We start from the raw sequence: 27,511 nt of genomic DNA on the forward strand, positions 1-27,511 counted from the left end.
GTAGATAGGCACATAATGAATCATACTTCGCACACACGCGCACCAAAGAAGATAACTGGTTGTGGTCCCTTCGAATATAGATATGTCGAAACTGTGAGTTCTCCTTCCATTTTTTGCCGTACACGTCGCCTGAGTACATGCCATATATCATAACCCCATCATCACTTGTCTGACATCCGACCTAGTAGCCGGAAGGAGACACATTTGCCGCATGGTAAATACATAAGAAGGATCTACAGCTCATCGCGGCCGATCCTGATATTAAGCCCCGGGAAGCTAGCAATCGAGACCCGCGGCGTCGCCCGGATGCGGCCAGGCATCTCGTTCCCCTGCTGCGCCTTGGTCGCCGCGGCCGCTTCGCCGTCGGGGCTCCAGGGGTTCACCCGGCCCTGCCAGACGTCCAGCCCCCACTTCTGCAGCGCGCTCGGGGTGACAGGGTAGTCGCGCGGGTAGTGGTAGATGCGGTCTTTGGAGAGCTGGTGCACGGCGCCGCAGGGGTACTTGGCTTCGAGCCCGAGGCGCGCGGGCAGCGAGGGGAAGTCGAGCGGGTCGACCGTCGTCATGGTCAGGGACTCGTAGTAGCTCCGGCCGATCTTGTGGAGCGCGCGGCGGAACTCGGCGCGCTCGGGCTCGGTGGCGGCGAAGAGGTAGACCATGGGCCAGGCGCGCTGTGAGAGGGTTTTGTATTAGTTAAGGGATATACACATGTTGAGGAAGAATCAAGACACCCATTGTGGACAGGGATCGGGCTGGATTTACTCACATTCACTAAGCGTTGCTGGTTTTGCACTGTCAGTTCGGAGATGATGGAACGCTGTGTAGAGTGTCAGTCTTCCGGGTCGCTTGGCTGGCATGTGTGTGGGGAGAGACACGCACCGAAGCCTCGATGACGAACGCTTTCAGACCATCGGCGTCGAAGCTGCCCTTGAACGTCACTACGTCGCCGTCCAGGTGCCTGTGGCATTTCAAGCCGGGAGACTCGACGCCTTCGGCCTGTCTGGCCGCCTCATCACCAACATTGACACCGAAGGTGAACTCGTCCCGGAACTGCAAGGCTATCTCCTCGTAGGTCTTGCGGGACTCTTGGTCATCTGCATTTAAATAGGCGAGGAACACCGTCTCGTCGCCAGACTTGAAAGCCTCGAGATCCTCGGCGGAAACCTCGGATACTAGCGGCCGCTGAATGCGCTTTATCCATGACGTGATCCTATAAGCCCTCTGTTAGACACATATATCACATCTCCAAGTACCTAGGTAGGAAAGATGATAGAAACGTACGCCGAAGCCCGTCGCGGACCAAGGTATGTCGACTTGGACTCGCCACCCTGGAATAACTTCAAGCTTGGATACTCTGATACGCCGTGCTGCTGACAGATATTTGCTGCCTGTGAGCAATCAACGCTCAAGGCAGATATGGCGGTCAACTCGGCCACGGCGGGCGTCCACTCCAGCTCGAGGGCTTTGGATTTCTCCCTGTATCAAATAGTTAGTACAGTCTAACCATGACTCTGAAGGGTTGTATTTTTCATCTTACTCTGAAGGCTACACCACACATTTCTCTTGTCAGTGTCTGCAGCGGGTATAGAAGATATGACCCTGCTCTTATAGAAGGGACATGAAATGGATGTTGGAACTATACCGCAACAACTATGGACAGGACCAGAAAGTCAGTTCAATGTTTCTTCCTCATCAAGGATACAGGGATGCTTACATGCTACAACAACAGCATCATGGCTCTTGATACTGGTCTCCAAGTCGGATGGGGATACATGCTCCCATGCGCATACACCAGTGGCGGCCAGCCAAGCAGCTAACCCTAGTTTCAACATTGTGCTTTTTGGTGTATACAACAAACAGTCCATATACTATTAGAGTATGTAGTATATCGAAGAGGGAATTGTTGTTTTGCAGAGCAAAGCCAGGTTATAAATACTCTACTGCACATTGAAGGGGTAAACAGCTACTGGCGTTTCATCCGGCCTTGGAATTATTACATAACTAAGAACAGGGATCAATCGGGGAAAATGCAGAAGCCAGCGGATTCCACTTGCCCCATCGAGAAGGTCTTACCCGAATCGATGAGCCCGTACTCTGCTCTGTGCGCAGATGGGACAACACGTCGAGAACACACATGGCATTTTAATGGGCAATCTAAGAGAAATGCATCTAGCATATCGTGGGAATCCATGCTATATTGATTCGATGGATACATCTTAACCACTTTTTCATGAGCCTTGTGCAAGGACTGAGCTATCTCCTAAAAGTTGCGGTTTTTGTTCTGGTAACATTCCACTTCAACACCCCATGGATGGGACTTCAGGGGCTTCAATGCTTTCTAGTCCTGCAGGTCCTACAGACATTGCGAGTACCATTCTGTGCCACCCGTCAGCTTTCGGTCTGGTACTTTCAAGTAGGATTGCTAGGTTGACTTACCATTGGAAACCTTGCAGGTATAGGGCGACACGCACTAGGACAGTACGAATTAGTACGAGGAATCCCGCAGGCTGCTCTAACAGCTTACAGCCGTAGGTCCATTATAGCCATTTCCACCGCACTGTCCGAACTGCGTCTGCTGCGCGGGCGCCGGAGCCTGGGTGGTCGTGGGCGAACCGGTCGAGGTAGCCCCCGGGCTGGCGCCGCCGGTCTTGGTCGCGACCTTGTAGACGCGCATGTCGTGCGAGCCAAGGCTCGTCGTGACGGCGGTGCCGCTGCCCGTCGCGCCCGTCCACAGCTCGGTCCAGCTGTACGAGCCGGAGCCGCCGAGGCCGGGGACGTCGGCGAACTTGAACGAGAGCGTCGACGCGCCGCCCGCCGCGACCACGCCCACCACGACGCCGTCGCTGAGCGGGCCCGCCCAGTAGGGGTACAGCTGGCCGTTGACGGGGGCGGCGGCACCCGAGGGGCGGAAGTAGCCGGCCGCCTTGCCCAGGGGGTCTTGGTTGATGGCGAGGATGGCCTTTACACAGCATGTTCATTAGGAACCACGTTACCAAGAGGAAGTAGAGAGTGCATGTGTATTACTTACCTTGTTCTTAAGGATGTTTAGGGAAGAAGTCTTGATCTTAGACAGATCAGTGCCGATAATGATGGGAGACTTGGCCAGCGCCCAGATACCCATATGGGCTCTCTCTTCGTTCTCGTTGAGGCCGCCATTGCCAATTTCCTGTTCCACGTTAGCAAGTTGTTTTTCCCGATCCGTCCCGTTTGGGTGACCAAAGCAGGACACCTTACCATCATATCCAGGTCATTAAAGCCGCCGGGTGCCGCGTACTGAGCGATGCCTCCCGCGGTCGCTGCGATGCCGGCCACCGAGTTCCAGTTGTTGGCGATATCACCCGACATGCGCCACGAGTTGCCGACGTTGCCGCCCCAGGTCCAGACGCTGTTGCGCCCCCACTCGCACATGGAGTAGAAGATGTCGCCGCCGGCGTCGGAGAGCGCGTCCCGGAAGGTCTCGTACCAGGCGCGCGGGTTCACGTTGGGGTCCCAGCACGTCTGGGGGTTCTGGCCGTTGCAGGGCGTGTAGCAGGCGTCGTGCTTCCAGTAGTCGACGGACCAGCTGGCGAGCGCCCGGGCGTCCTCCTTCTCGTGGCCCCAGGAGCCCGGGTAGCCGGCGCAGGTCTGGGTCCCCGCGCAGCCGTAGAGGCCGAACTTGAGGCCCATGCCGTGGATCTCGTCGGCGAGGGCCTTCATGCCCTTGGGGAACTTGGCCGGGTCCGGCACCAGGTACCCCGAGGAGTTCCGGTTCTTGGTGCTCCAGCAGTCGTCGATGTTGACGTACTGATAGCCGGCGTCCTTGAGACCGAGCGAGACGAAGAGATTGGCGGTCTTGAGGGCGTTGTTGGCGTCGGCATACTTGCATCCACCAACATTCTGCAGAGGGTATCATTATTATTTTGTATGACCGGCGAAGAAGGGAATAGTTGTGAGTAGGAGTGTATAGATTACCCAAGAGTTCCAACCCAGCGCGGGGGTTCTCCCTAGACCATTTTCAAGCCGCTTGTCGATCTCGGCAACCGGTGATGCCAAGACGAGAGCCGGTAGAGCAAGTAGTACTCGGCTATACATGCTGGGCGTTCGATTTCGGTCGTGTATACTGTTTTCCCCAGTTTAGATCAATATCAAACAGGATATCATGCGAGCTTTTTCCTTCATCAAATGGGATTTTATATGAAGCACAATAGCGAGCAAGTTATATAAGCAGAAAGGGGAGCATACCCACTATCTGCTCTAAACTCAAAGAACGTCCAATGTAATCACTCGTCGCTCATCAATGGATGGTGCTGGAGCGAAAACCACAAAGATGAAGCTTCGTGTGTATACTACGGCTCGGAAACAGACTTTATATAGAGGTGGCTATACTCACTTCAACCGCTCTGGCGCACCAATAACCAGTCAGTCGATGTCAAACCACCTTTTGAGGAAAAAAGCCGGGGAGCTAGGCGAGGAAATGATGTACGGTGCTTGGCTGCCGAACTTCGTATAAGAAGCTTGTGTGGTCGCAGCAATCGGCACTCTTTCCGAGCCGCGACGAGTTGCATGTTCAGGAAGATTCGCACGAATCGATGACACCACGGTCTTCCTCGTTTCTGTTGCTCCGTTGGTTGATGTAACCATAAACGCGGAGAGAACCCTGGTAGCCCGTATTCGGTGCGGGGGAGGTTGAACATCGCCTCTGATTTTACACCAATGGCATTACTGGCGTATCCAGGCTATAACAGACCATATGCCGGGTTGTTATGGATTTGTCGTAGGAAGGGAGCAAGGGAGCAGCAGTCTCGTATGACATAGCATTCAAGCTGCCCCTGGATGTCTTTTCACCGGCATGACCAGTCAAGTTGCTGTGCATTTGGAACATTGCTGCCTCCCACGCCGCTTCCGGAGCATAACCCTAAGGTATAAGTTTCCGCATTTAGGCACTTCCCTCCACCTTTCATATATCGCCATGAGCAGAGATCTGATATGACATCCGGCTTCAGATATACCTGTGTTTTCCTTCTCTTGCAAGCTTGTTGCGATACTGCAGGAACGAAGCTATGGTGATACGTACGACATGGTAAGATGTGGAGCTGCATTACCAGGCGAGTGCAGTTTGGTTGGGGATCATATCCACATGCTCATAGGACCATTGTCAATGGGTGCCGCCAAGTGGCCGGCATGACATGCCTGGTACTACGATTGACGGTTGACATACAACCGAATGCGATGACATAATCAGGGGTAGTGAGTGAGGCTGAATCGATGGCCGATATGCTTCAACGCCGATGCAGAAATAGGTTTGTCCCAGAGACCAACAAGAAAAGCGGCCGTTTCCAACCCCCGTGGCGTCCACATTTCCTCATGTTGGGCGTTGGTGGTGGTGTTGTTATTTCGTACCCAAAGTTACAAGCTAATGCCGGTCGCTCGACAACATATGACCTGCAGAGGACAAAGGCTTTGCATGGTTTGATAAACAGTGGCGAACGGTTCGGGCAACCAAGTGGCTCGCGTATCCACGGCGTTCAGGATCAATCAGCTGGGGACGACGGATGTTTGTGCTGACTCGAAACGTCCTTGATCTCTACGAACTAAATCTCTTGGCCTCTTGGTGCCAGAGACAGGAGAGTGCTAGAGAGAGGTCTGTCTGCTGTTTTTGGGAGGTCGAACCGTCCACCGGCTGCTGGGCGGCACCAAACCCCACCTTGTGACCAGCTCAGCCTGCACCACGGGTCAGTTATCTTGCTTTCGACCCGAGACAATCTAGCTGAGGAGAGCGATTGCTAACCGATTTGCCGATCGCTCGTCGAGGACAGAGCATGGCGGCAGTAACCTTGGACCCCTTGAGCGCATCCTCGAATGCTCAATGAAAAAGAGGGCAACGAGGCCTTGTTGGAACTCTCCAATGCCTCGGGCGCATGCAGCGTTAAAGCTAGAATAAACAATGGACAGAAATAGGGGACCCGAGCCGGAGAGAGCGCACCGCGCGTGGACTAGCCGTCTAAGCAGAGTCGCCCGTCTATGCTTCCTGCAGGAATCTAGACTCGAGTTGGGCAAGCAGCAGCAGGTCGCATCATCGGGACCCGGCCTCATTGGACGAGAATGGCAGTTGGGTGGATGTGCTGATGGGATGTTTGTTTCCCTTGGCCTTTTACGTGTAGGAGCCCTCCCTAGCAGCCTGATCGCCCTGCAAGCCCTCATGCTGGAACCAACTTGTCTTGCCTGCAAGTGCCTTAAGCACAACAACCCCCACACCCTGCCTTCCCTGCCTGCCTGCCCTGCCTGCATTTTTAGGGGTCTTGGGATCAGTGCCAGTCCACCTTTTTCGATCCGGTTGGTCAGAGAAACGCGACATCGTCCCCCAATACCCGGAAGGTGCGTCACAAGCACAGGCAATGATATAATCCCTCCTTCTCTTTTACCCCAAATATCATCCCACTGCTTCCTTTGCGGCGCCGACTTGGGTTACCAGTTGATTGCAATACTTCGTATCCAGGAAGCAGCTGCATCCAGAGGACGGAGCCACCTAAAGACAATCGAGCATCGAGCATCGACCTCAGCATCGAGCCTCGACCGAACATCTCAAGTCCTCTCAAGTGCGCCCGTCCGTCAATCTGACATTCCCCATCGTCCCTTCCACTCTTTCCCGCCACCGGCTACATATCGTTGCTCGTGTGGATTACACACTCTCCTACCCGATAGTCTTATGGGGGGACATTGTCATCGTCGTTTCACCTGACATGCATATGGCTTCCGAATGACAATGACTCGTAAGCTGCAATATCCTTGGTTTTACATGCGAGCAAGCTACATAGACAAGAGCAACCGTCGATTGCAGTAATCGAGCCTACAAACCCACCGTACCTACTTTCACTTATTGACAGAAGCACGCCATTGCGATTGTGCCATTCGTTGATCGTTGCCAGTTCTGAGCTATCCATTCTATTGCTTCGGTCCCACGATCTCCTCATCAAGCGGGTCCTCGGCCGCGACTATCATAGCTCTGGCCGAAACCTCTCTGCCCAACCCTCAAACCGACGAGACCGCTTCAACTGTTGTCTGACAGCATCACCGTCTGATCTTCCAACCACATCTACAACCTTCGACATCCGAGCGCAGGCGCCCGACTTAGGCGATTCCCCCTACTCGGGTACCACCTGAACTTTCCCTTGGTCCCTTCAACAAGGACGCATCACGTCAAGACGCAGGCGACCGATAGCAAACCCAAAAAATGTCCGAAGACATTGGGCCGTACGACTCGGTGCCGCCCTCGCAGCAATCGTCGCAGCACCTCTCAATTCCGGTTTCTCCTACTTACCAGCGTCGCCACGGTGTGCGGTCCCGAAGGCAGTCTCTGTCCGAGCAGCCAGATGAGCGGACTGCACTGCTACGGCGACCCTCGAGGTCGCGCATACGCATCCAGAGCCCCGCTGCATCCCCGAGGGCGCCCTTTCTGTCGAGAAACCACAGCTATGCGGGGAGTGTGAAGTCGCGGCATCACAGCCGCCACGGCTCGTGGGGCCAACGCCTGGCGCACGCTCTGGGTGACAGCCGCCATGACTCTATGGCCGAATCCAAAGGTTCGATCTTTTCCGACGAAAGAGTGTGGTACGATCAGTTTACTTCGACCGATTGGGTACATGACAGCATAGCGGACGCTTACAGAGTCAAGGCTCTGAGGGCCCGGAAAGACTTGTGGGGCCGGCTGATCGTGCTCTTTGACGGCGCCCAGGGCTGGATATTGAGTGCCATCGTCGGTTTCCTCGTGGCCGTCCTGGCGTACTGCGTCGATGTGGCCGAGACGACCATATTCGATTACAAGGACGGCTACTGTACAAAGGGCTGGTATATCCGGGAAAAGGCAAGTCTCTGCAGCCTTGAACTCTAATTCCAACTCCATGCCTCGCCCATACTTTGATTTTTGCCTTGGAAATCACCTACTGACTATCCAACAGAGATGCTGCCCTCACGGCCCGTGTACAGACTGGCGCTCATGGTCCGAGGTTTTGGGCGGTCATCCTTTCGGTGACAGATGGACCGAGTTCGGTGTCTACCTCATCGGGGTCGTGCTGTTCTCGGTCCTTGCGTGCTTGTTGACCTTGACCACGAAGACAGTTGTGCCGTCTGCGTATCGTATGACTACACTCGATGAGAACCTGGCCGCCGTCAACCCCAGTCAACAAAATGACAGCGACAATGATGAGGATTCCGACGAGAATGTCAGCCCAAGGCATGTGACCGAAGAAGAGGTCGTCCCGCCAATGGTTTACTATTCAGCAGCCGGCAGTGGTGTCGCTGAGGTGCGCGTTATCCTCAGTGGCTTCGTGTTGCACGGATTCCTGGGTTTCAAAACATTGGTCATCAAATCGGCCGGTCTCGTGTTGAGTGTGGCCTCTGGTCTCAGCTTGGGCAAGGAAGGCCCATATGTACACATCGCGACGTGCATTGGCAATATTGCGTGCCGAATGTTTTCCAAATACGACCGCAACGATGGCAAGAGGCGAGAAGTGCTATCCGCTGCAGCCGCTGCCGGTGTGGTGGTGGCTTTTGGGGCTCCTCTCGGCGGTGTTCTATTCGGCCTGGAAGAGGTGGCCTACTTCTTTCCCGCCAAGACGCTCTTCCGGACCTTCTTCTGCTGCATTATCGCTGCTTTGTCTCTGAAATTCCTCAACCCATACGGAACCCACAAGATCGTCATGTTTGAGGTTCGTTACACCGCCGAATGGGAATACTTCGAAATCGTAAGCTTCGTCCTGTGCGGCATTCTTGGCGGGGCTCTTGGTGCCCTCTTCATCAAGGCCTCGAGAGCTTGGGCTGTGACTTTCCGCAAAATACCGATCATTAAGCGATACCCGATGGTCGAGGTCGTTCTAGTGGCCCTTGTTACGGCTCTTATTGGCTACTGGAACGTGCTCACCAAGCTTCCAGTTGCTAAGCTTCTCCTCAACCTTGCTGCGCCATGCGACGACGAGACTAGGGATGAGCTGGATCTTTGTCCTACTAGTATAGATGAGATCCCAGCTATACTGCGAACACTCATTGCCGCGCTCTTCATCAAGAGCTTTCTAACTACCATCACTTTTGGTATCAAGGTTCCCGCCGGTATATATGTGCCGTCTATGGTTGTCGGCGGTCTCTTGGGCAGAATCATTGGTCATGTTGTTCAATGGATTGTGCTCAGATTCCCACACTGGGCACTGTGGGGCACATGCCCGATCTATGCCGATGGCTCCTGCATCCAACCGGGAGTTTATGGTTTGATTGCGGCCGGATCGACCATGTGCGGAGTGACGAGACTCTCTGTAACATTGGCTGTTATCCTGTTTGAACTTACGGGAAGCTTGGACTATGTGTTGCCGTTCTCTCTGGCCATCCTTGTGGCGAAGTGGACGGCGGATGCCATCGAACCTCTCAGCATCTACGATCTCTTGACTGAGATGAACTCCTATCCATTCCTGGATAACAAGCACAAGCCCATTTTCACATCGGACCTGGCTGACATTGTCCCTCGTGTCCGATCCCAACGAGTCGTGGACATCACCAACTCGCCCCTGGTCCCAGCAGCCAGCCTGCGGGCCAAGTTGGAAACTTTACACCGAACAGGCGAGCTCGATGGCGGCTTGCCGATCCTCCGAGACGGCGTCCTTGTGGGTCTGATACCTGCTCCAGATCTGGAATATGCTCTGGACCAGCTTGAGGACGAGAGCACAAACCTCTGTCTCATGGCGGACGTCCCAAATATCGATGACGATGATGACGAGGGAGGTCGTGACCCGACCGACTTCACACCTTACATTGACCCAGCCCCAGTGGCCTTGGACATCAAATCGCCAATGGATCTGGTCTACGAATGCTTCGTCAAACTTGGCCTGCGATATATCTGCGTCCTGAAAGATGGGCGCTATGCTGGCATGGTATGTTTTATACAGCCTTGACATACTCTTAATACTGTTTGTTAATACTGACCAACGATGACAGACTCACAAGAAGCAATTCGTAAAGTACATGCGAGGGCTGGAAGAGGAGCAGCGCGGTTCATGAGAAGCGTGGCTATTTGCATATACCAGTGATTGCGAATCGTTTTCTTATCTTTCTGAGCGTCATGGAGATAGTGGCTGGCGTTTCGTGTTCCGGATAACTGTAGACATTTGCATTTGTTTATCGGGGCCTGGCATTCTGCATTTTCAGAGGGGACAGACTCTTGTTCTGTTTTTAAGTTTCATTTATGTTGCAGGCCATGACTTAGATGGTCTGAACTGGTTCGCGAGATTGATTCCACACCAGCTATCACGGTACACATAGACACACACACACACATGCACGTTAATAGATACCGGTTAGCAGCGGCTCATATGCGGTCGTTAATCAAGCCGCTGGGCATATAGACACGGAATCCTCGACATTGCTTCTCGACGGCGTGACCACTGTGCGTATGATGAAGAATTCCTAGTCAGGACGTGTGTTCACTAACGATTGGGAATTACGGCGTACATCTTAACGATAATGATAGGAAGCTTCCTGGCAGATGAAGTCAGCCATAGACCCCCAGCATCAGCTTAAGTAGGCTCCCTGCATCACAAACATCAGCCTCTTTCCCAGCCAAGTATTGTAACAATACTAATTCCATATGATGCTGTTATCCGTTTAATAGCAAATAATGATGAGGATTTATTCCATTAGGCGAAACCACGAGTACCCACCTATTCCTGGAGCCAGCCCCGCTTTGCAAGTGATGGGGGATTATTCCAGATCAATCTCCAGTTGGCATTCTTACTATCCGATTTCAACAGGTGCCCCCAACCGAAAAATTCCCTTGTCGCAACTGGCAATCCTCTGCGCATCAACCAGGTGTCAAGCAGCTGCCATTCATCATCACGATGAGCTCGAGTAATAATGCCAATAGAGGTGTGGTTTTCAACCCGCGTGGAGGTAAACCGGCCAGAGTCACCAAACCTTCCGCCACACCTCGCCGTCCCAACCGCCGCCCCAATGACGCAGTCCTCAACCAAGACCCCAGCTTGGATCCAGATCTGACCGATGCGCCCGATGGCCTGGAGCACCACGAGCATGAACACCAGGAGCAATCACCACCGGACGAAGAGCACCATCTAGGCCCCGAAGAACAGCATCTTGATCACCACGAACACCACGGCTCCCACGACTCTCATGACCCTCACGAACATCACGACCACCATGAACATCACGATGACTTCGACGCCGAAACTGCTGCCGCCGCCGCCGCCGTAGCCGCAGAACATCATGTCCAGCAGCAGCAACAACAGCACGAGCAACAGCAGCAGATGGACCTGAGCGCCGCTGCCAGCATACTTACCAGCAACGGCACGAACCCTATGGTCGACCCGCATGAGCACCCAGATCTCGATCAGCATCTCGAGGAGAGCCCTCCATGACGACGACCGAAGAGCTTGCGCGCGACTCGGGCTACCAGAACGTCGTTGTCGAGAGCGCCTTGGCCAAGCGACTGTCGCGCGAGCCCGGCATGCGCCTCGCCACCCAGCGGAGGCCAGAACAGTCGCTGAACCTGCAGCGACGCAGCAATGTCGAGGCCTTGTTTGCGCACATCGCCGGAGAGATGGCGCCTGTGCCCTGTAAGAACTGCCATAAAGGCCATGGCCCTTGGACGACGTGCGTCGTTGTTGACGGTCAGATGTGTGGAAGCTGCGCCAACTGCTGGTTCAACGCTTCCGGCGCAAGATGTTCTTTCCATGGTAAGTAACGCGCCCTTTCGCCTTGGTCGCGCTCGTGCTGACGGTCGCAATACAGAAACAAGAAACCCTCCCGCCCACGCCAACGTCATAGCCCCCGATGGCGCCTTCCAGCTCCCGCCCATACCATCCGCCGCGCTCACCGGCTTTAACTACGCCTCGGTGCCGTCGTCGTCGGATCCTGTTGTGCGTTATACGGTGGAGCGCGCCATGGCCGACCTCCGCGCAGCCGACAAGCGCACGCGGCAGATGCTTATGATCGAGGTCGCCGCCAAACAACTAGCCTGGAACATACTGCAGTACGAGGAGACACAGCCAGAGGACCACCAAGTGGCGCAGACACAAGTTGACGTGCAGGGTCAACCGCCCCCGCCGTCCATGCTGGACGATCAAGATGGCCCATGAAGGGAAGGTCGAATGCGCGTGGTTCACGGGACTATGCCAATTGTATATTTGTCCATTAGGTTTCAGCGATACATTGAATTGGTTGTCTTTCTCATTCATCCTGGTGTCCTAACTAAGCCTTGCAGCTTTCATGAGATTGCTTTATGTAATATACCAAGACCTTGGAACTTATTCCAATCGTGACTGCCTAGTATACCAAGCTTGCTTGCCAACAACAGGCCATATCGTAAAAGTGAAAGCAGAAGGCAGTGCTTCCGTTTATCTCGTGATATGGGTAATATATATGCTCTCCCGACCGTAAACTCCCGCCCGCAATCTGATCATTCAAGTGGTATATAATATAAATCGTCCCATCGTACTGCCAGTGAGTAATCGAGGCAATAATGTCTTCTCCTTTGGAATAAAGGTCCAATTACATGACCGCACAGCAAAATTTGTTGAGGTTCTTGCATACGTTCCCAAAGAGCTTGTCCATGGCGTCTTCGTCCGGCCTCTGTTCCGGTCGATCTTGTCGGCCACTGCCGTGTTGAGGCCGTTGCTGCTCCTGCTGCTGCCCACCATGCTGAGGCGGCTGCTGCTGCTGGTGTTTTCCACCACTGCCACGGCCACCACCACCACCATCCGCATACCCGCCGGACGGCTTCTGCGGGGGGCGGGGGCATGCCGCCGACCTCGCCGCCCTGGAGGTCGACGTAGATGCGGCCGGCGTTGTCCTCGGTGGCGTAGTGCAGGCCCAGCTCGCGGCAGACCTGCTCGACGCGGGGCTTGATCTTCTGGACGTGGCCGGCGCTGTGGTGGCCCTGGCCGACGATGACGTGCAGGTGCGTCTGGCCCCGGGCGCGGGCGTCGCGGATGCGAGCCTCGAGGATGTCCTCGGCCTCCTCGACGAACTGGCCGTGCAGGTCGATGGTGTCGTCGGCCACGCGGCCCGTCGCGTTGTTCTCCCGGAAGATGTACTCGGAGGCCTGCTTGTTGTAGGCCTCCATCTGCGAGGTGTGGCGCTTGCCTTCGTTGCTCAGCTGCTTGGCTTCGGCGCCGTCGCCGCGCTCGTAGGCTTGGTGGGCCTATGTCCGACGAAAAATTGTAAGCCGAGCACGCACTTGGGGAAGGTTCAGGGGGATGGGGGAAGAAGGGCCAGGGAGAATAAGTTCTCATGGGATTCCGTACCTTGTCGAAGCAGGCGTTGCGCTTCTGGGCCGCGTCGCGCGCCATGTCGCGCAGGCGGTCGTACTCTTTCTCAGCATCGTTGTCGGCGCTGTGACTGAAGGCTAGAGGGGCGTAGGGCTGTCAGCAGGAGTATCTTTTTCCAATGCCATCTGCGGCGACTCTTTGGAGGGTTGCCCATGTTGTCCTCGGCATACCGAATAAGTTTGGTGTTGCGTCATGAGGGCACGGTGCAGCATCGCATTGCGCAAGTCGCACAATTCGGGCAGCAGACTTTCACTCACCGTTACCGCCCAGGCGGGTCATGGGGATGGCGTTTCCTCCAGGCATTGTGCGTGCAATTGGCAAACCAAACCGCTAAAGCAACGAGAGGATAAGGATGGAAATATATATTAGGTATTACCAACGAAGGACTGTCAGAGCATCGCGGACGGAATTGAGGTGTGTCGACGGGGCTGAGCACATGCGAGCACAATTAATAAATACACAACCTTGAACCTACTTCCTTGTTTTTAGTTACCTGGAATTCCCCAGTGAAGGTTAGGCGCCGCAGAGCTGCCAAGTTTTCTCAACCTATCAATCCCACTGCAAGCTGGTTGACCTGAGATGCAAGGATGGATGTCATACGGCGGCAGATCTGCAAACTTCCCATTTGTGTGCAGATGATCCAATAACACAACACATACCTACATGGACCCAATTACTGGCGGCTGAACGTCTTCGCCAGTACCAATCTGGTTATAGTCAATCGGACTCCGTAGCATCGTCCCAGGCGGTTAGGGCACGATGTCACTGTCGCCAGTCAATTTATGAACGAGCAGATAATGAGATAATGGCATTGAGGTGGGTTCCTGCAAGAAGAGAGGGCGACTAGGTAGGTCATAGCAATTGGGTCTCACCGTCTTACCACTCGGGGCCAATGGCTATCTAGCACATTATATGAGCCCCAGATGCATTGTTGTCCGAGTACCCATAACAACGTATATAAATGATGCATCCGATACAGTCACTCTCCAGTGTTATACTCAATAGGTCGTAAGGCTGTGATTATCCTTCTCCGAGTTCCCGTTTCGACCAATCAAAGGCCCGAGATCTACATCAAGTCTTTGAGATCGAGAAATGTATCAATGATGGCATCGAGAAAGAGTTCATATCCCCGAGATCGTGGTCGTTGTTTCTTTGGAACATCTTGTTCTATTAAAACGAAAGAGACACATGACCAGTACGCTACATCCGTGGCAGGCGCCGAAGTCTGAGCAGGAGAGGCCGGACGGCCCGTTACCAGCCCGGTGGGCAACATCATAGCGAATCTAGGTACTCCGTATACAGCCTTCCGGTTAGAGCCTTAGGTACGCGAAAACGGACGCGGAAGCGGAGCATAAGTCCTACAATTGCAACGGAGCTGGCCCCGTCCCCTAATGCAACTACTTGACGTAATCATCTGAAAGAGCTGAAGGGCTCGGCAGGCCGATCGGTCGAACCCTGTCTACCCGCTAATGGCCTTGCGGTACGAAGCTGTGCCGTATATCGGTCGATCCCGAGGCAGTCCGGGGTAAGGCGCCACTATGTAAGCCATGGGAAGCAAGAATCCGCGTGGAACGAACCTCCTGAGTCGAGTTGCCATGGACGAAACAGCCGCCGCTGCAGGCGCGGGCAACTTCCCAGTACAGTCCCGCATCGACGGAACGGGTTTCGGAAGCAGCGTGCCGCGACTTTGCCGGTGCCATGTGGCCATGCCGCTTGGGTTGGCTAGGTTGGAAGCAAAGACGGGTATCTGCGCGCGCCATATGGACCGGCAACCTCAGATACTGAATGAATACAGTTGATCCTGATCGTGTATATGGGCGCCTCACACGATGCCCACATCGACGTGAGACGCTTCTGCGCAACCGCAATGTTCTTCATCTGCTGTCAGCCATAGTTGCGACAGGGAACGTACTCAGAACACGTCGCCATGACAGCCATGAGGACCTGTCGTTCTGATATCTTTTGCAATGTCCATCTCGCAATGCCTGGCGTATCTTACAGCACCCATCATTGTGAATATAAGCCAGTCGGTGAGTAGATCATCTTGTCGGATCAGTAATCAACCTGAGTCAACGCCTATGATGGCAGCTTTACCGATGGGCTGTTTTGGGACTTGTCATGTTTGCTTTTTCAATGCCAAGATGCAGTGATGCCGGTTCCCTAACGGTTCGTTAGTTGCAGCACAGGAGACCCCAGATCCTAACGAACGTGAACCCATCATTCGGTCATCGTTTGTGATGTTGCTGGCGCGAACCCTCCACGTGGCAGGCCTATCCCCGTTGCCGGGTTGCACGAGGTATCTGGACAAGTGTTGCAGAGTCTGAGTCAAGTAACCGCCGGCTCTGCTCACGTTAGCCGGTAACGGGCGCCCGAGAAAAGACTGTAGTATGTACTGCAGGGCGATGGACACAAGCCCAGTGTGCTGCGATGGTAGACAGACATGATTCATTCTCCCAGGATTTCTGAAAGTCAATCTGGCATACGTCCGTTCGCGGGAACGCAGTGGGCGACGATCCGTATCTCAAGAGTAGATGAAGCGGGAACTGGTCCCGATGTCTAGTGGGAAGGGTGACAGGGGGTTTCAACTACTATTGTGGGAGTAGCAGGATCGTAGACATTAGAGATCAGCCCATTCGCTAAAGTAGGAGCTCCAGGAAGTTGCTGTTTGATTTTACCCACCTCCGGACTGGCCGGCATTACCAAAGATGACGGCGCTGGAGATCCTGCGGCTAGGCCGGTGTTGGTACGCCGGGAATTGGAGCCGGCAAAAGAGGGCTGGAAGACACTCGATGCCTCTTTGTTTGCCATGTGGCAAGCAAGCTCGCGCGCCCGATCAAAGGAAAGCGAGTGGTGAGTTGACGGGCAGGTGTCCAGTAAAAAGGAAAATGGCTAGCCTCCAGTGCTAGTCTGGTAGCCTGGCGAGCCGTCGGCGATTATCCAGGGCCGATGTGGGAATAGCTTCGAGCGCGACAGCAATGGCGTCAGTTGCCAGTCAGGAACAGGACGAAGCGAAATTGGCCATTCTAGAACACGAATCGAATACTTCGCTGCGCTGGGGGAGGAGGGGGGGAGGAAGCGACCCCACTCTGGCTGGCCCTTCTCAGCAAAGTCCAGCTCGGTCTGATGTTCGTCAGGGATGGCATCGCTGTATCGGACGGCCCAGGGGCTCTTACTTGATTCGGGATGGAGCGACGGTTAATATCTCATGCGTACTGTATGTAGGTACTGGGTCCCGACATTTCTCTTCCGTCGTCTTGACATCTGATACAAGGCCGACCTGTCACAGAAACAGGCGATGGAACGGTCTGTCATATCTCAGAGCCGTTGCCTTCTGGCCATGCACGCGAGGGCGGAAGAAGGAGTCTTTCTTTTCTTTTCTTTTCTAAGCACGCGCTTCCTCTTTCTCCCCCTGTTTCCTTTTGCCAGACCAAACTGGTCAAGACCGGTGGTGTCAAGGAATCTATCGGTACCCACTCGCCGATTTATGGGCTTCATCTGAAGCAAGAAGGACCAGAGTTGGCTAGGCTCAAAGCCGAGATGGGAGAGGTGCGCATCTAACGTGAAGACTGGTTTTGCGTCCCCCCCAGCCCAGATTAGCTAGGGGGCTTCGATATTCGTAGGCATGCACCATGATCCATAGCCGACATGAAACGTCTTGTCTGATCTCGAGGTGCGGAAGGCAAGCGGGAGGGGGAGGAGTGTTAGTGGAAGTAGGAGTGGGAGTGGGAGTGGGAGCCTTGTTCTTCAGCAGGGTAGATCACGAGGACGGTAGATTGTCCGGGGCCCAGATCAACGACGATCCCTTATCAACCAACCCATCCCCCTTTTGCACGTGGGAGGGAGGCAGGAGGACGTTTGGAATGCTCCATGTACTTACTGTACGTAACGTCGAAGCCATTTGTTTGAGCCCGGAAATAAAGTGTGATGGGGCGGCGTAGATGGGCACAGCATTAAACCCGACATCGCGACGCAATTGCCCTCTTCCGATGACCCGGGCAATGATGGCAGGTGAATGGTGCCTCGTCACTCTGAAGGCCTTCTCGTAGAAGTAGAAAACGGTCCTCCGTGCGGATGAAAATGTTCCATTGGAGGTGGGACTACAGGCATGGAGCGACCTTGATAGAGATGAATGTCACAATGATTCAGTTTCCATCCCATCTCTGATACAAATCGCTAAGGTTACCCGAAGGCCTGGAGATGGCCAGGGGGAAGATACCTAACCTAACATTCTGTCGCCGGACGTGTGATGTAAGCAACAGCCGTTGAACAGCAGGTGGGCACACACCACGCCTGCACGCCTTGCGGGCTGGATGGGGACATGCAGTGAGTGCATGAAGAAGTCAGAACAAGTCGGCCGCCGCCATTGTCTCAGCCTGTCTGGCGATTACGTGTGTGTGCCAGTACCCTATATTACCGGGACAGTCGTGCGTTCGCTGGTTGATGGACTGCCACAACCGCCCTTCGACTTGTCATGTTTTTAGCTGCTGTTCGTTGACAGGCCAGCAGCTCCACACCACTTCTTATTAGACGTCCGAGCGAGCTGGCAGGGCGGCCGGCTTCTGGCTCGTCATTCGCCCAACTCTCTGAGGTAGTAAGATGCCGAGATGGGTGTTCTGCAGTAAGTAGAGAGGAATAGGTAGACGGCTTGAGTGGTTAGGTCGTGCATGTTCGAACCACTAGGTATAGAAGAAGTCCTAGTTGTTAGCCCCAAGCAAAAGTGTTTCCTATCAAGTATGCCTTGCTGTACGGGTGCATCGTCGCAGCTTGTGGGCACAACGGCGAGGAATGAACGAGGAACCACCTAACCTAGGGCGTCCTTGTTCGACTAGCAAGCCCCAGTCCCTTGGTTTGCTGCTTACTACTTGATTCGGGAGGCGGCCTCTGATGAGCACCATGTGTGCTTGGTTCATACCATATCCTCGCTTCCATTATATCATCAGGAGAGAGAGAGAGAGAGAGAGAGACGCACACACATACATTCCTACAGGAACGAGGCTCACCATGTAAGCCATCATCACCATGCAGAATCTGCCTTTGCGTGCTCCGCTTATCTGCAAAAGCGCCGAGGCAAGAGACACTTGGCACCCAAATATAGCCAGCCAGTAGGTTTAGTGGTGTCTTACATACATGCAGACTGACGATTCTATTGCTATTCTCGTCTGCGAGCTCGCACCGAATCTGACCAACCTTATTGATAGGGACGGAGAGACCGCGAATCAAACTGGGGAAATGTGACTCTAGCTGGATGTGCAATTGATACGACACGGGCATATCTCACTTTTACAGCACCAGCCAGCCCGTCACGGCATCCCAGCTGAGTCCCGTCCGCCCATCAGCTTCACCACGACGACGGGCGGTGCATATTTGCTCCCGCAACCACACGACGCCAGCGCCAACGCTTCATGATTAGCGGGCCATGGGCGAGAGTGCAATTCTTGCACATGGAGCCGCTGCCACAGGGCCAGGCACAACGCAACCTAAGCGACGGCGACGGCGACCGCTAAGATTTCGACAGCTGTGCCTGGCCGCCTGTCAGCTTTTGCCTAGCAGACCAGGCGTCGTGGGTTAGTTCGATGGGTTTGGCGGAGGGCTTTCTGCTTTCTGCTTTCTGGCTGCTGTAATAAAACTTTGGACGGTAGGATGGGGTCGACTCGAGGTCCAGTTGTATTTGATCAATGCTACTAAAAGACTGGAATCGGAAGAGCATGGGTTCTCTATTACCACGCATCATTTCTTTTCGTGAGCCTTGCCTGCTTTGAGTCTGGTCGCCCTCCACTCTGCAGCAGCAAACCCCGGCCAGGCGACCCCTTTTATTCCCCCGATCTGTCACCTCTCGCCCAAATCTTTGATCAATATGCTACAACGCATGGAGGTTAGCGACCGAGGAGACCCAGCTCTCCCCTAATGAATTTCGTGATTTAGCGGCTGCTGCTGCAGTAGTCAGTCAGGTACAGACCCAGATGCGCCCACCCAGTGCCACCTAATGTAGGTGGTGCTTAACATTGCCTGCATACTTTTAGCCGGTATCCAGTCTGTACCTCGATATCATAGGCAGGCAGCGCAGCCGGGCAGGTACTTGCAATCCCATCCAATGCAGCTTGGGAGATCGAACCTGCGTGCCCCCGCCGTTCTCCGGTCGATGTGCGTTGGTGTATTGCTAGGTGCATACTGTCAACATGGGAAATGTTTCAACTCTTCGGCTTCTTTTTTCCTTCTTCGCCCCTCGCCTCCCACTCCAACCTGTCTGTCTGGAGTTATGTAACGTACATGCACCGACCGCACTCAATAATAGGTCAGCACTCAATAAACACACACTGTGCTTGCTGGGCGGTGCATACCGACAGACAGACGCTTTGAATAATAAGGTGTAGACAAGTCCTGCAACACTGCAATATTCCCAGCAAGGGCTGTACCGTATGCAACAGGCGCTGCACACGGCACACTGCGCGGCCAGTCAACTGCCTGCTCAGTGTCGCTGCATGACTGGATGGTTCGTGTTGTTAGCAGCAATTAGCAATCAGGACAGCCTCCGTGCACATCCGCACTAGGCAAATTTCGGGCTCCACCCTCGCCTTGGGCTAGCTGCTCCAGGCCCGAACTGGCCTCGCCTTACCCTGCACACTGCCTGCTCCTGCTGGCTCCTGTTGGCTCTCTCTACCCTCGCTCGCTCGTCCGCCCGTCCACCCATCCATCAATCCATATCCATCCACCCATCAAAGTCCCCATCCACCCTCGCAGTCCATCCACCCCGTTCACCCCCAAGCAACAAGCAACAAGCAACAAGCACCAAGTACCCAAGCCTCCCCCTTCCAGCTTAGCTACGGGAGACAGGCCTTCCCGTCACAATTTCAACCACCCAATTTTTCTTTTTCCCTTTTCTCGCGGTTGGTCCGTCGGTCGCAATTCTATCTTCTTGCCCTGCCCCCCTGCGTGTTGTTGTGTCTTCGCTTGTATGCATCTTGTCCCTCACTGTTCCATCAGTCGACGACTATCGTGATTGACCGCTCACCTCCATCATCGACTCAGGCTCATCACCAGCCATCTGAAGAGCGATACCTGCTACTGCTACTGGGAAACGAGTGGTAGAAGACAGCCGCAAGCTTGGTAAGTCGATGCCTCTCCTCTGCTCCGTCTCCCCTATCCCTATCCTTCCCCAAACCTTGTTCCCGCGACCCGTCATAATCGCATCGGAACTCGCTACTCGGCCATCCTCGACCATTCAACTCTCGGTACCTGCGGACGCATCCATCTCCATTACACCATTTCCCCTTCTCTCTTCGGAGACGACGCATTGGATTCGGAACCGCATCGCCACGAACCCATCCGATTACCCTGATCACCCCTTCCACCAACTCGGGGGTGTGGCCAACACAACGGAGGCGCGACATCTCCCGGACTCAGGCTGCGCTTACTACGAAACATCGACTCGGCCAATCTTGCAGAAGACACGCGTTTCAATCTAGGTTCTGCTTAACTAACACCACGTTCGCCATAGTCTACTGGCCCTATCCATCATCCACAACCCTACTTCATTCGTACGCAATAGCCTTATTCATCACGAAAGCGCGAACACATCGTCAAAATGGGTTGCGGAATGAGCACAGAGGAGAAGGAGGGCAAGGCCCGCAACGAGGAGATCGAGAACCAGCTCAAGCGCGACAAGATGATGCAGCGCAACGAGATCAAGATGCTTCTTCTGGGTAAGATAACCTCCACGTCAACACGCACGCCCCCGAACGCGGTCTGATGATTGTCCAACAGGTGCTGGTGAATCCGGAAAGTCGACAATTCTGAAGCAGATGAAGCTCATCCACGAGGGCGGATACTCGCGTGACGAAAGGGAATCATTCAAGGAAATCATCTTCAGCAACACCGTCCAGTCCATGCGTGTCATTCTGGAAGCCATGGAGTCGCTCGAACTTCCTCTCGAGGACCAACGGATGGAGTACCACGTACAGACCATCTTCATGCAACCCGCCCAGATCGAGGGAGATGTTCTGCCCCCAGAGGTCGGCAACGCCATCGAGGCGTTGTGGAAGGACCGTGGTGTCCAGGAGTGTTTCAAGCGTTCGCGTGAATACCAGCTGAACGATTCGGCACGATAGTAAGTCGCGACAAACCACGGCCGTGATGCCTGATTGACTAACACCGATTCCAGCTACTTCGATAACATTGCAAGAATTGCTGCCCCTGACTACATGCCCAATGACCAAGATGTACTGCGGTCTCGTGTCAAGACAACGGGTATCACGGAGACGACGTTCATCATTGGCGACCTGACCTACCGTATGTTCGATGTCGGTGGTCAGCGTTCGGAACGAAAGAAGTGGATTCATTGCTTCGAAAACGTTACGACAATCCTCTTCCTGGTCGCCATCTCCGAGTACGATCAACTGCTATTCGAGGACGAGACGGTCAACCGTATGCAAGAAGCCCTGACTCTGTTCGACTCCATCTGCAACTCGCGGTGGTTCATCAAGACATCCATCATTCTCTTCCTGAACAAGATCGATCGCTTCAAGGAGAAGCTGCCAGTCAGCCCCCATGAAGAACTACTTCCCGGACTACGAGGGAGGCGATGATTACGCCGCTGCCTGCGACTACATCCTGAACCGCTTCGTCAGCTTGAACCAGCACGAGACGAAACAGATTTACACTCATTTCACATGCGCCACCGACACAACACAAATTCGCTTCGTCATGGCTGCCGTCAATGGTATGTTCTCGAAACTTCCCGTATTGCTTGGTTTGAGGCCTCTGACTTACTGACATTTTACAGATATAATCATCCAAGAGAACTTGCGTCTCTGTGGACTCATTTGATTATTATGCGATGCTATACGATGAATACCCCATTTCTCTCTCGATTACTCCGTTGTATGGGCTGCCAGTAATGTCACGAACCTGGCTAATGATTTCGCCTCATACACCGCATGGGCAATGCTGCCCGATCGGATTTCCTACCGCCATGTGTTCCGTTCTGCGATTTTGCGACATCGACACATCGAATAAGTTCTTTACAACCACACCTGTTCTACCAGTACCACATACCTTTCCCGGCTGGGCCTAGCCCTGTAGGTGCCCGCGTTGAGAGGCCCCAGGACAATGGGCTGATGCCGATGCGGACGAAAAAAAAGTTGGCCATGGAATGGAGCTGGCGAGGTCGAGTTTCGACCATTTGCATCTACAGACATGGCGGGGTTACATATTCTTGTTTAATTATGAATTTGTGTGGAGTCAACCGGTTCCTTATTTCATCTCTTTTCCTTCCTTTTTTCTTCTTGTAGTATCTGGTAGCTCACGCTGAACGATGGGCCGACATTTATTGGCGGAGGCGGTCTGTTGTTATTGCAGGAGAGAGCGAATGGCAGTTGATGGAGGCGAGAAGTCGCCCGGCGGTTGAGAGGGGGTTCAGGACGTGAGAGAAACATTGAGACGTTGAAAGTATACCATGGGCAGGTTTTATCTGCTGTGTGCGAAGAACCCATAGGGGGCTGTCATCTTGGTAGGAACGCAACAGTTGGTCGCGCTGATATTCGGACGGGGGGCTCTTTTCCTCTTCCGCTTTCAGCTTCACCAGAGGACTGACTCTGTTTCCTTGCTCGACGGCAGCGGCTGGCTGGGGTGGTCGGTCTGTTAGATGGATGGGTCTATAAGATAAGAACAATGACATTGATCTGAAATATCTGGCGTTTGGCGTCTGTTTTGTGAAGCGGAGTAATGGTGTAGCGACAATAATAAAATAGGCTATGATATAATATATACGCAGACTCGCAAGGTCATTCAACCATATAAGGCTTCGCAGTATTCAGCATCACTTGCCGGAGAATATGTCCAAGGACCTCATCTGCCGAGTCCAGCACGTATGCTAGCTTGGTGTAATTTTACTCTATTGATTGAAGTCTTCGTTGTGTACTTCTAGTAGTCTTCTATCATCCACAGGAGGAAGATCATGGTAATTTTTCTTCGCCGGACGCGATATCCCCCCTGTACTCGGTCATCTCCTTCCACTTCTGCGCAAACTCGCGCATGCCGCCCTCGCCGGCCAGACTTGCATCCACGACATCCTTCGGCAGCTTGTGGGCCGAGTAAGCCGGCGAGCTGAAGTTGTAGGCCGCCGGATCTTCCTTATCTATGAGCCGGAGCTCGGGAACCACGTCGTCCTCCTCGTCTTCATCATCCTCATCTGTGGTGTCGCTCTCGTCCGAAACCGCACCGTCCCGGGCTGTTTCCGATTGCTCTTCCTCGGCCGCCGAGGCGGTGCCCAGCATGGGGCCCGACGGGACCGACCACTCGTTCAGCTCGTGCCAGCCGAAGAGGAGGGAGTCGGTGTGCGGGGCCCAGGCGTTGATGTCGATGAGGCGGACGCGGCCGAGGGGCTCGCCCTCGCCCTCGGGGATGTAGACGTCGAAGACGAAGCTGCCGTCGGGGAAGGTGTAGCGCAGCTTGTGGTTAAAGAACTGGCTGATCTTGGCCACGAGGGCGGGCCGCAGGCCCTGCAGGAACTCGTAGAAGTTGAGGTCGCGCTGCGTGATGCCGACGAGGTAGCGGTGCTTGACGAAGCAGCGGAACTCGAGGGCCGTGTGGGGGTTGAAGAAGGAGCGCAGGACGAGGACGGGCTTGAACTGATGTTGGGGCGGCGACGGAGACGACGATCCGGGGGCTTCTGTTGTTGTTGTTGTTGTGCTGCCGTTCGATCCCGCAACGGGGGTGCAGTCGTCAAAGGCGTGCTCCAGGTCGTAAGTGATGAAGTTGGAGCTCTTGAGTAGCAGGTAGACGTCGTTGGGCGTTGTGCACTTGATGGTGTTCTGGTGCGTCGAGATCCAGGCCGCGTCCTTGGGTGCGGTCCAGTTCAGCTTCGGGGCTACGGCGCCGTCGAGCTCGGCGATTGTGTCTTTGATGGTCTGGTGGAGGGCCGGGAAGCGCTTGTTCGGCGGGAGGCGCTCAGGTTCATCGTCGTCGCTGTCCGAGTCCGACTCGTCGGGCGCCTGCTCGTATCTCGACCTCGTTTGCGCCGTCGACAGGTTGGTAGGCCCCGACTCCCATTCTACGTCGTCATCGTCCTCATCCTGTCCCTCTTCGTCATCCTCGTCGCCCAGGACGATGCCGTCTTCGGTGATGTACTCGATGAATTCGGGTGTGAGCGGGATGATGCGCGACTTGATGCATGAGGTGCGGTACTTGGGGAACCAGTAGTCGTAGGAGCAGTGGAGGATGTGGTCCCGCGTTATGGGAGGGAATTCGAGGTGAGCTGCGGCGTCCGGGCTACGGTTTGCGCCGGAGGAGGTGGTGGTGCCAGTGGCGTCAGGCATCTTCGTCAAAGAACGGGGTGATGTATTGGCTGTGGGATATTCTTGATTGTTTTCTCGACAATATGTATCAATTATGAGCAAGAAAGAATTGCATTCGATTTATAGATGCAAAGAAATCTTCATATCATGTGTCTTTGAACGTTGACTCACAACATCGATTTCGCTTAGAGACGAGACCCTGCAAATGCGAGTCATCGCGGGGCAATTGCTTCTGAACCTGAACAAAAAAGAAACCCGCCTGAACGGGAGCGCTACCACATCACTGCAACCCCACTATACTTTACTTTACTTTTGTTCTGCATGTCCCATCAATCAATCCCATGTCCATCCCGTCTGTTACTGCCAATCCAGACCGCTACCTATCTACCGTTCCCAGCCCAGGCCTAATCGACCATTCCCAGGCCTCAAAGGAGCGAAGCCACGACGACGTCTTACTATTTATCCTTTTGACATTTTCCCGCAGAGGCCCAAAATGTCCGACAACGTAGGCCTTTCCACCCCGCGTGGCAGCGGCACCTCGGGATACGTGCAGCGCAACCTAGCACACCTTAAGCCGCGCGACAGGGGACCGAGGCGCCCCGTACGCGGCGCGCGACCTCGAGCGGCACCGCCAGCGCCAGCCCGACAAGGGCATCCTCGAGCACGAGCGCAAGCGCGCGGTCGAGGTCAAAGTCTTTGAGCTGCGGGACAAGCTGGAGGACGAAGGGTGAGTTTGCCACCCCACATACCCACCTACAACAACAACAACAGTATTCCGATGTTGATGTTGATGTTGATGTTGATTGATGCTAACAAACCTTCAGCGTGGACGAAGACGAGATCGACAAGCAGTGCGACGCCATGCGCAAAGACCTCCTCGCCAAGCAGGAAAAAAACCAAGGAGGCACCGAGCCCCGGAAGGGCCTCAAGATGCACCAGGTCCACGAGCTCGCCGACGCCAAGATCAAGGAGAGCGAGAGGCTGCGCAACGCCCTCAAGATCAGCAAGGACTACGAGGAAGGCGGTCACTGGAAGCGGCAGGAGGAGCGCTTGCGCAAGGCCGTCGACAGGGACAATGCGGCCGACCGGGACAAGGAAGGGGTTATTAGCTAGCTACGCCATGTCCGTAGCCTACGCAGCCCATATCATATGCAAAGGGCGCTGGTAGGTACACGTGTTTATTTGTTCAGTGCTGGGACTTGGGTTGTCTGCATTGTTTGGCGAAGGCGTTCAGGTTTGATTTCTACCGTGTGAAATTGCTCGCTTAGAAGGATTGAGATGTCTATTGGATAAGCGCCAGAGGCTTGTGTATAACCCGCTGTGGCCTCTTCAGCGTACAAATGACAAACGAAAGTCTAGAATATGTCCCTGTGTCTATGTATGTTCTCCTGTCTATGTGGGTATCATGCTATTTCCGTGAGTTCAATTGTCCCTTCATCAGTTGGCTGCCAAAATCTCGGCTGCATTGGGCCCATCAGCGTTATCGACGCGGCCTGCATTCCTCTTGGCCTCCTCTTCCTCTTTCTTCTTTCTCTCCATTTCCTTGTGCTTCTGCTGCCCCAGGTAGGTGGCATACCGTAAAGTGAACAGGGTAAGGAACACCATAAATGCGATGCCCAAGACGGCCCTGCGGATCAGGATCCATCGCACGCCCTCAATCTCGGACTTAGCATCGCTGGTCAGCGTGACGCTGATCCCAAAATTCACTTGTTGGATCTGGCAGTTATATTAGCTTTCAATTCAAGTACATTCGTTATGAGAGGCGAAACCGCTCGTTGGTTGAACTTACGGCATTGTCCATTCGCTTCTGTTCCTCACGGACGGCCATCTTCCGGTCGTTGAAGTGACCCCTCACGTCGTCGCGGAGCGTCATCAGGTCCTGGTTGAGCTTCTGGCCGAGGATGTCCACCTCGTGCTGCAACACGGTCCGCTGCTGGCGCGACTTCTCGTCGGCGGCCTTGCGGTTGTTGATGACTTCGGTGCTGAGCTCGGAGCAGGCGGCGCGGAACAAGTACGTCTCGTTGTCGACGTCGCTCTTGGAGACCAGCCCTTCCTGCGCGGTCTCAAGGTGCTTGGCCAGAAGCGCGCGCACAACCTTCATCAGCGTGATCGCCTGGTCCTGGGTATATCCTTCCGCCTGCAACTGCTTGACCAAGGTGTAGCTGTCGAAGTGGTGCAGATACGGCGGTGTCGAGATATGGGGATGATGCATCTCGCCCGGGGTGGCATGTGCAGCACGGCATCCATCGGCCCAGCCGACTGCATCGTCTCTTCCGAAGCCGCTTGCGTTGGTGTCGAGGTTGGCCCTCGTGTATGCATTTTCCCAACATTGCCATTACCGTCTGCCGCAGGCGCAGCTTCGGCTGGGTTCGCCTCCTTCTCTGGTGGCGTTTCTCCTTGACTCTTTTCGTTGGTCTTTGCCGAGGCTCCTGCGACGGTGCCCTGCGCCTTAGGTTTCTGCTTTTGCTGCTGTGGCTTCTTCGGCTGGGCCTGGACGTCGTTGGTGCGAGCGTCTTTCCTGTTCACTTCGCCTTCGCTTGTCGTCGACCCCTTGGGCCCACCGCCCGGATGCGGCAATTTGGAGGCGCCGGTAGCGGGAGGCACGGGTAGGGGCCCGACGGCCTTGCCATGTCTCTCAAAGTGGCCTGCCGTATCCGACCCGAGGTGGAAAAGGAGGGCGATACGAGGCTGCCGCCCCTACGGTGGCTCTTGCGAGCGGTTTGCCGCCGTGTGGTGCGAGTTGTCACGGCGGGCGACTCGCTGCTGAGCCGCCGGACGGAGGAGCGGAAGAGGTGCGGATAGAGAAAGGGCAGGCGCATGTTGGCTGGCGGCGGCGGCGGCATGATGTTTGTCTGGTGTTTTCGACTTTTGGAGGGAGGATCGAAAGGGGGTTGTTATTGAAACATGCTACTCCTATTTGGT

At 54.6% G+C, this 27,511-nt stretch overlaps 9 protein-coding genes across 9 annotated transcripts; 4 read left to right on the forward strand and 5 right to left on the reverse strand.

Moving 5' to 3' along the window:
• Nucleotides 1-233: 233 nt before the first annotated feature.
• On the reverse strand, nt 234-1,829 carry PG997_012807 (disulfide isomerase PDI1 protein; the record flags this gene model as incomplete). The annotated part of the gene is made up of 4 exons (XM_066817121.1): nt 234-668; nt 877-1,207; nt 1,279-1,459; nt 1,712-1,829. 4 exons carry the CDS (start codon nt 1,827-1,829, stop codon nt 234-236), a joined length of 1,065 nt encoding a protein of 354 aa, XP_066662813.1.
• A 506-nt stretch (nt 1,830-2,335) lies between these two features.
• Nucleotides 2,336-4,068, reverse strand: PG997_012808 (uncharacterized protein; the record flags this gene model as incomplete). Its single annotated transcript, XM_066817122.1, has 5 exons — nt 2,336-2,350; nt 2,522-2,956; nt 3,026-3,163; nt 3,232-3,873; nt 3,949-4,068. The coding sequence occupies 5 exons, from the start codon at nt 4,066-4,068 to the stop codon at nt 2,336-2,338; spliced, it is 1,350 nt and encodes a 449-aa protein (XP_066662814.1).
• Nucleotides 4,069-7,207: 3,139 nt separating this feature from the next.
• Nucleotides 7,208-10,017, forward strand: PG997_012809 (uncharacterized protein; the record flags this gene model as incomplete). The annotated part of the gene is made up of 3 exons (XM_066817123.1): nt 7,208-7,841; nt 7,960-9,890; nt 9,955-10,017. 3 exons carry the CDS (start codon nt 7,208-7,210, stop codon nt 10,015-10,017), a joined length of 2,628 nt encoding a protein of 875 aa, XP_066662815.1.
• Nucleotides 10,018-10,853: 836 nt separating this feature from the next.
• PG997_012810 (uncharacterized protein) lies at nt 10,854-12,107 on the forward strand (the record flags this gene model as incomplete). Its single annotated transcript, XM_066817124.1, has 3 exons — nt 10,854-11,330; nt 11,402-11,705; nt 11,761-12,107. 3 exons carry the CDS (start codon nt 10,854-10,856, stop codon nt 12,105-12,107), a joined length of 1,128 nt encoding a protein of 375 aa, XP_066662816.1.
• Nucleotides 12,108-12,519: 412 nt separating this feature from the next.
• On the reverse strand, nt 12,520-13,601 carry PG997_012811 (Smr domain protein; the record flags this gene model as incomplete). The annotated part of the gene is made up of 4 exons (XM_066817125.1): nt 12,520-12,750; nt 12,779-13,171; nt 13,275-13,375; nt 13,556-13,601. The coding sequence occupies 4 exons, from the start codon at nt 13,599-13,601 to the stop codon at nt 12,520-12,522; spliced, it is 771 nt and encodes a 256-aa protein (XP_066662817.1).
• A 7,250-nt stretch (nt 13,602-20,851) lies between these two features.
• Nucleotides 20,852-22,121, forward strand: PG997_012812 (uncharacterized protein; the record flags this gene model as incomplete). The annotated part of the gene is made up of 5 exons (XM_066817126.1): nt 20,852-20,998; nt 21,060-21,402; nt 21,457-21,832; nt 21,870-22,014; nt 22,078-22,121. Exons 1-5 carry the CDS (start codon nt 20,881-20,883, stop codon nt 22,119-22,121), a joined length of 1,026 nt encoding a protein of 341 aa, XP_066662818.1. The 5' UTR covers nt 20,852-20,880.
• A 1,127-nt stretch (nt 22,122-23,248) lies between these two features.
• Nucleotides 23,249-24,610, reverse strand: PG997_012813 (uncharacterized protein; the record flags this gene model as incomplete). The annotated part of the gene is made up of 1 exon (XM_066817127.1): nt 23,249-24,610. The coding sequence occupies one exon, from the start codon at nt 24,608-24,610 to the stop codon at nt 23,249-23,251; it is 1,362 nt and encodes a 453-aa protein (XP_066662819.1).
• A 472-nt stretch (nt 24,611-25,082) lies between these two features.
• On the forward strand, nt 25,083-25,702 carry PG997_012814 (uncharacterized protein; the record flags this gene model as incomplete). The annotated part of the gene is given in 3 exon segments (XM_066817128.1): nt 25,083-25,136; nt 25,153-25,316; nt 25,414-25,702. 3 exon segments carry the CDS (start codon nt 25,083-25,085, stop codon nt 25,700-25,702), a joined length of 507 nt encoding a protein of 168 aa, XP_066662820.1.
• A 324-nt stretch (nt 25,703-26,026) lies between these two features.
• PG997_012815 (uncharacterized protein) lies at nt 26,027-27,432 on the reverse strand (the record flags this gene model as incomplete). Its single annotated transcript, XM_066817129.1, is given in 4 exon segments — nt 26,027-26,305; nt 26,379-26,848; nt 26,929-27,234; nt 27,249-27,432. 4 exon segments carry the CDS (start codon nt 27,430-27,432, stop codon nt 26,027-26,029), a joined length of 1,239 nt encoding a protein of 412 aa, XP_066662821.1.
• Between the last annotated feature and the right edge of the window lie 79 nt (nt 27,433-27,511).

Source organism: Apiospora hydei (genome assembly GCF_038363865.1).
Source record: "Apiospora hydei strain CBS 114990 chromosome Unknown utg000009l_segment0_segment0, whole genome shotgun sequence".
In the NCBI taxonomy this organism is placed as follows: Eukaryota; Fungi; Ascomycota; class Sordariomycetes; order Amphisphaeriales; family Apiosporaceae; genus Apiospora; species Apiospora hydei.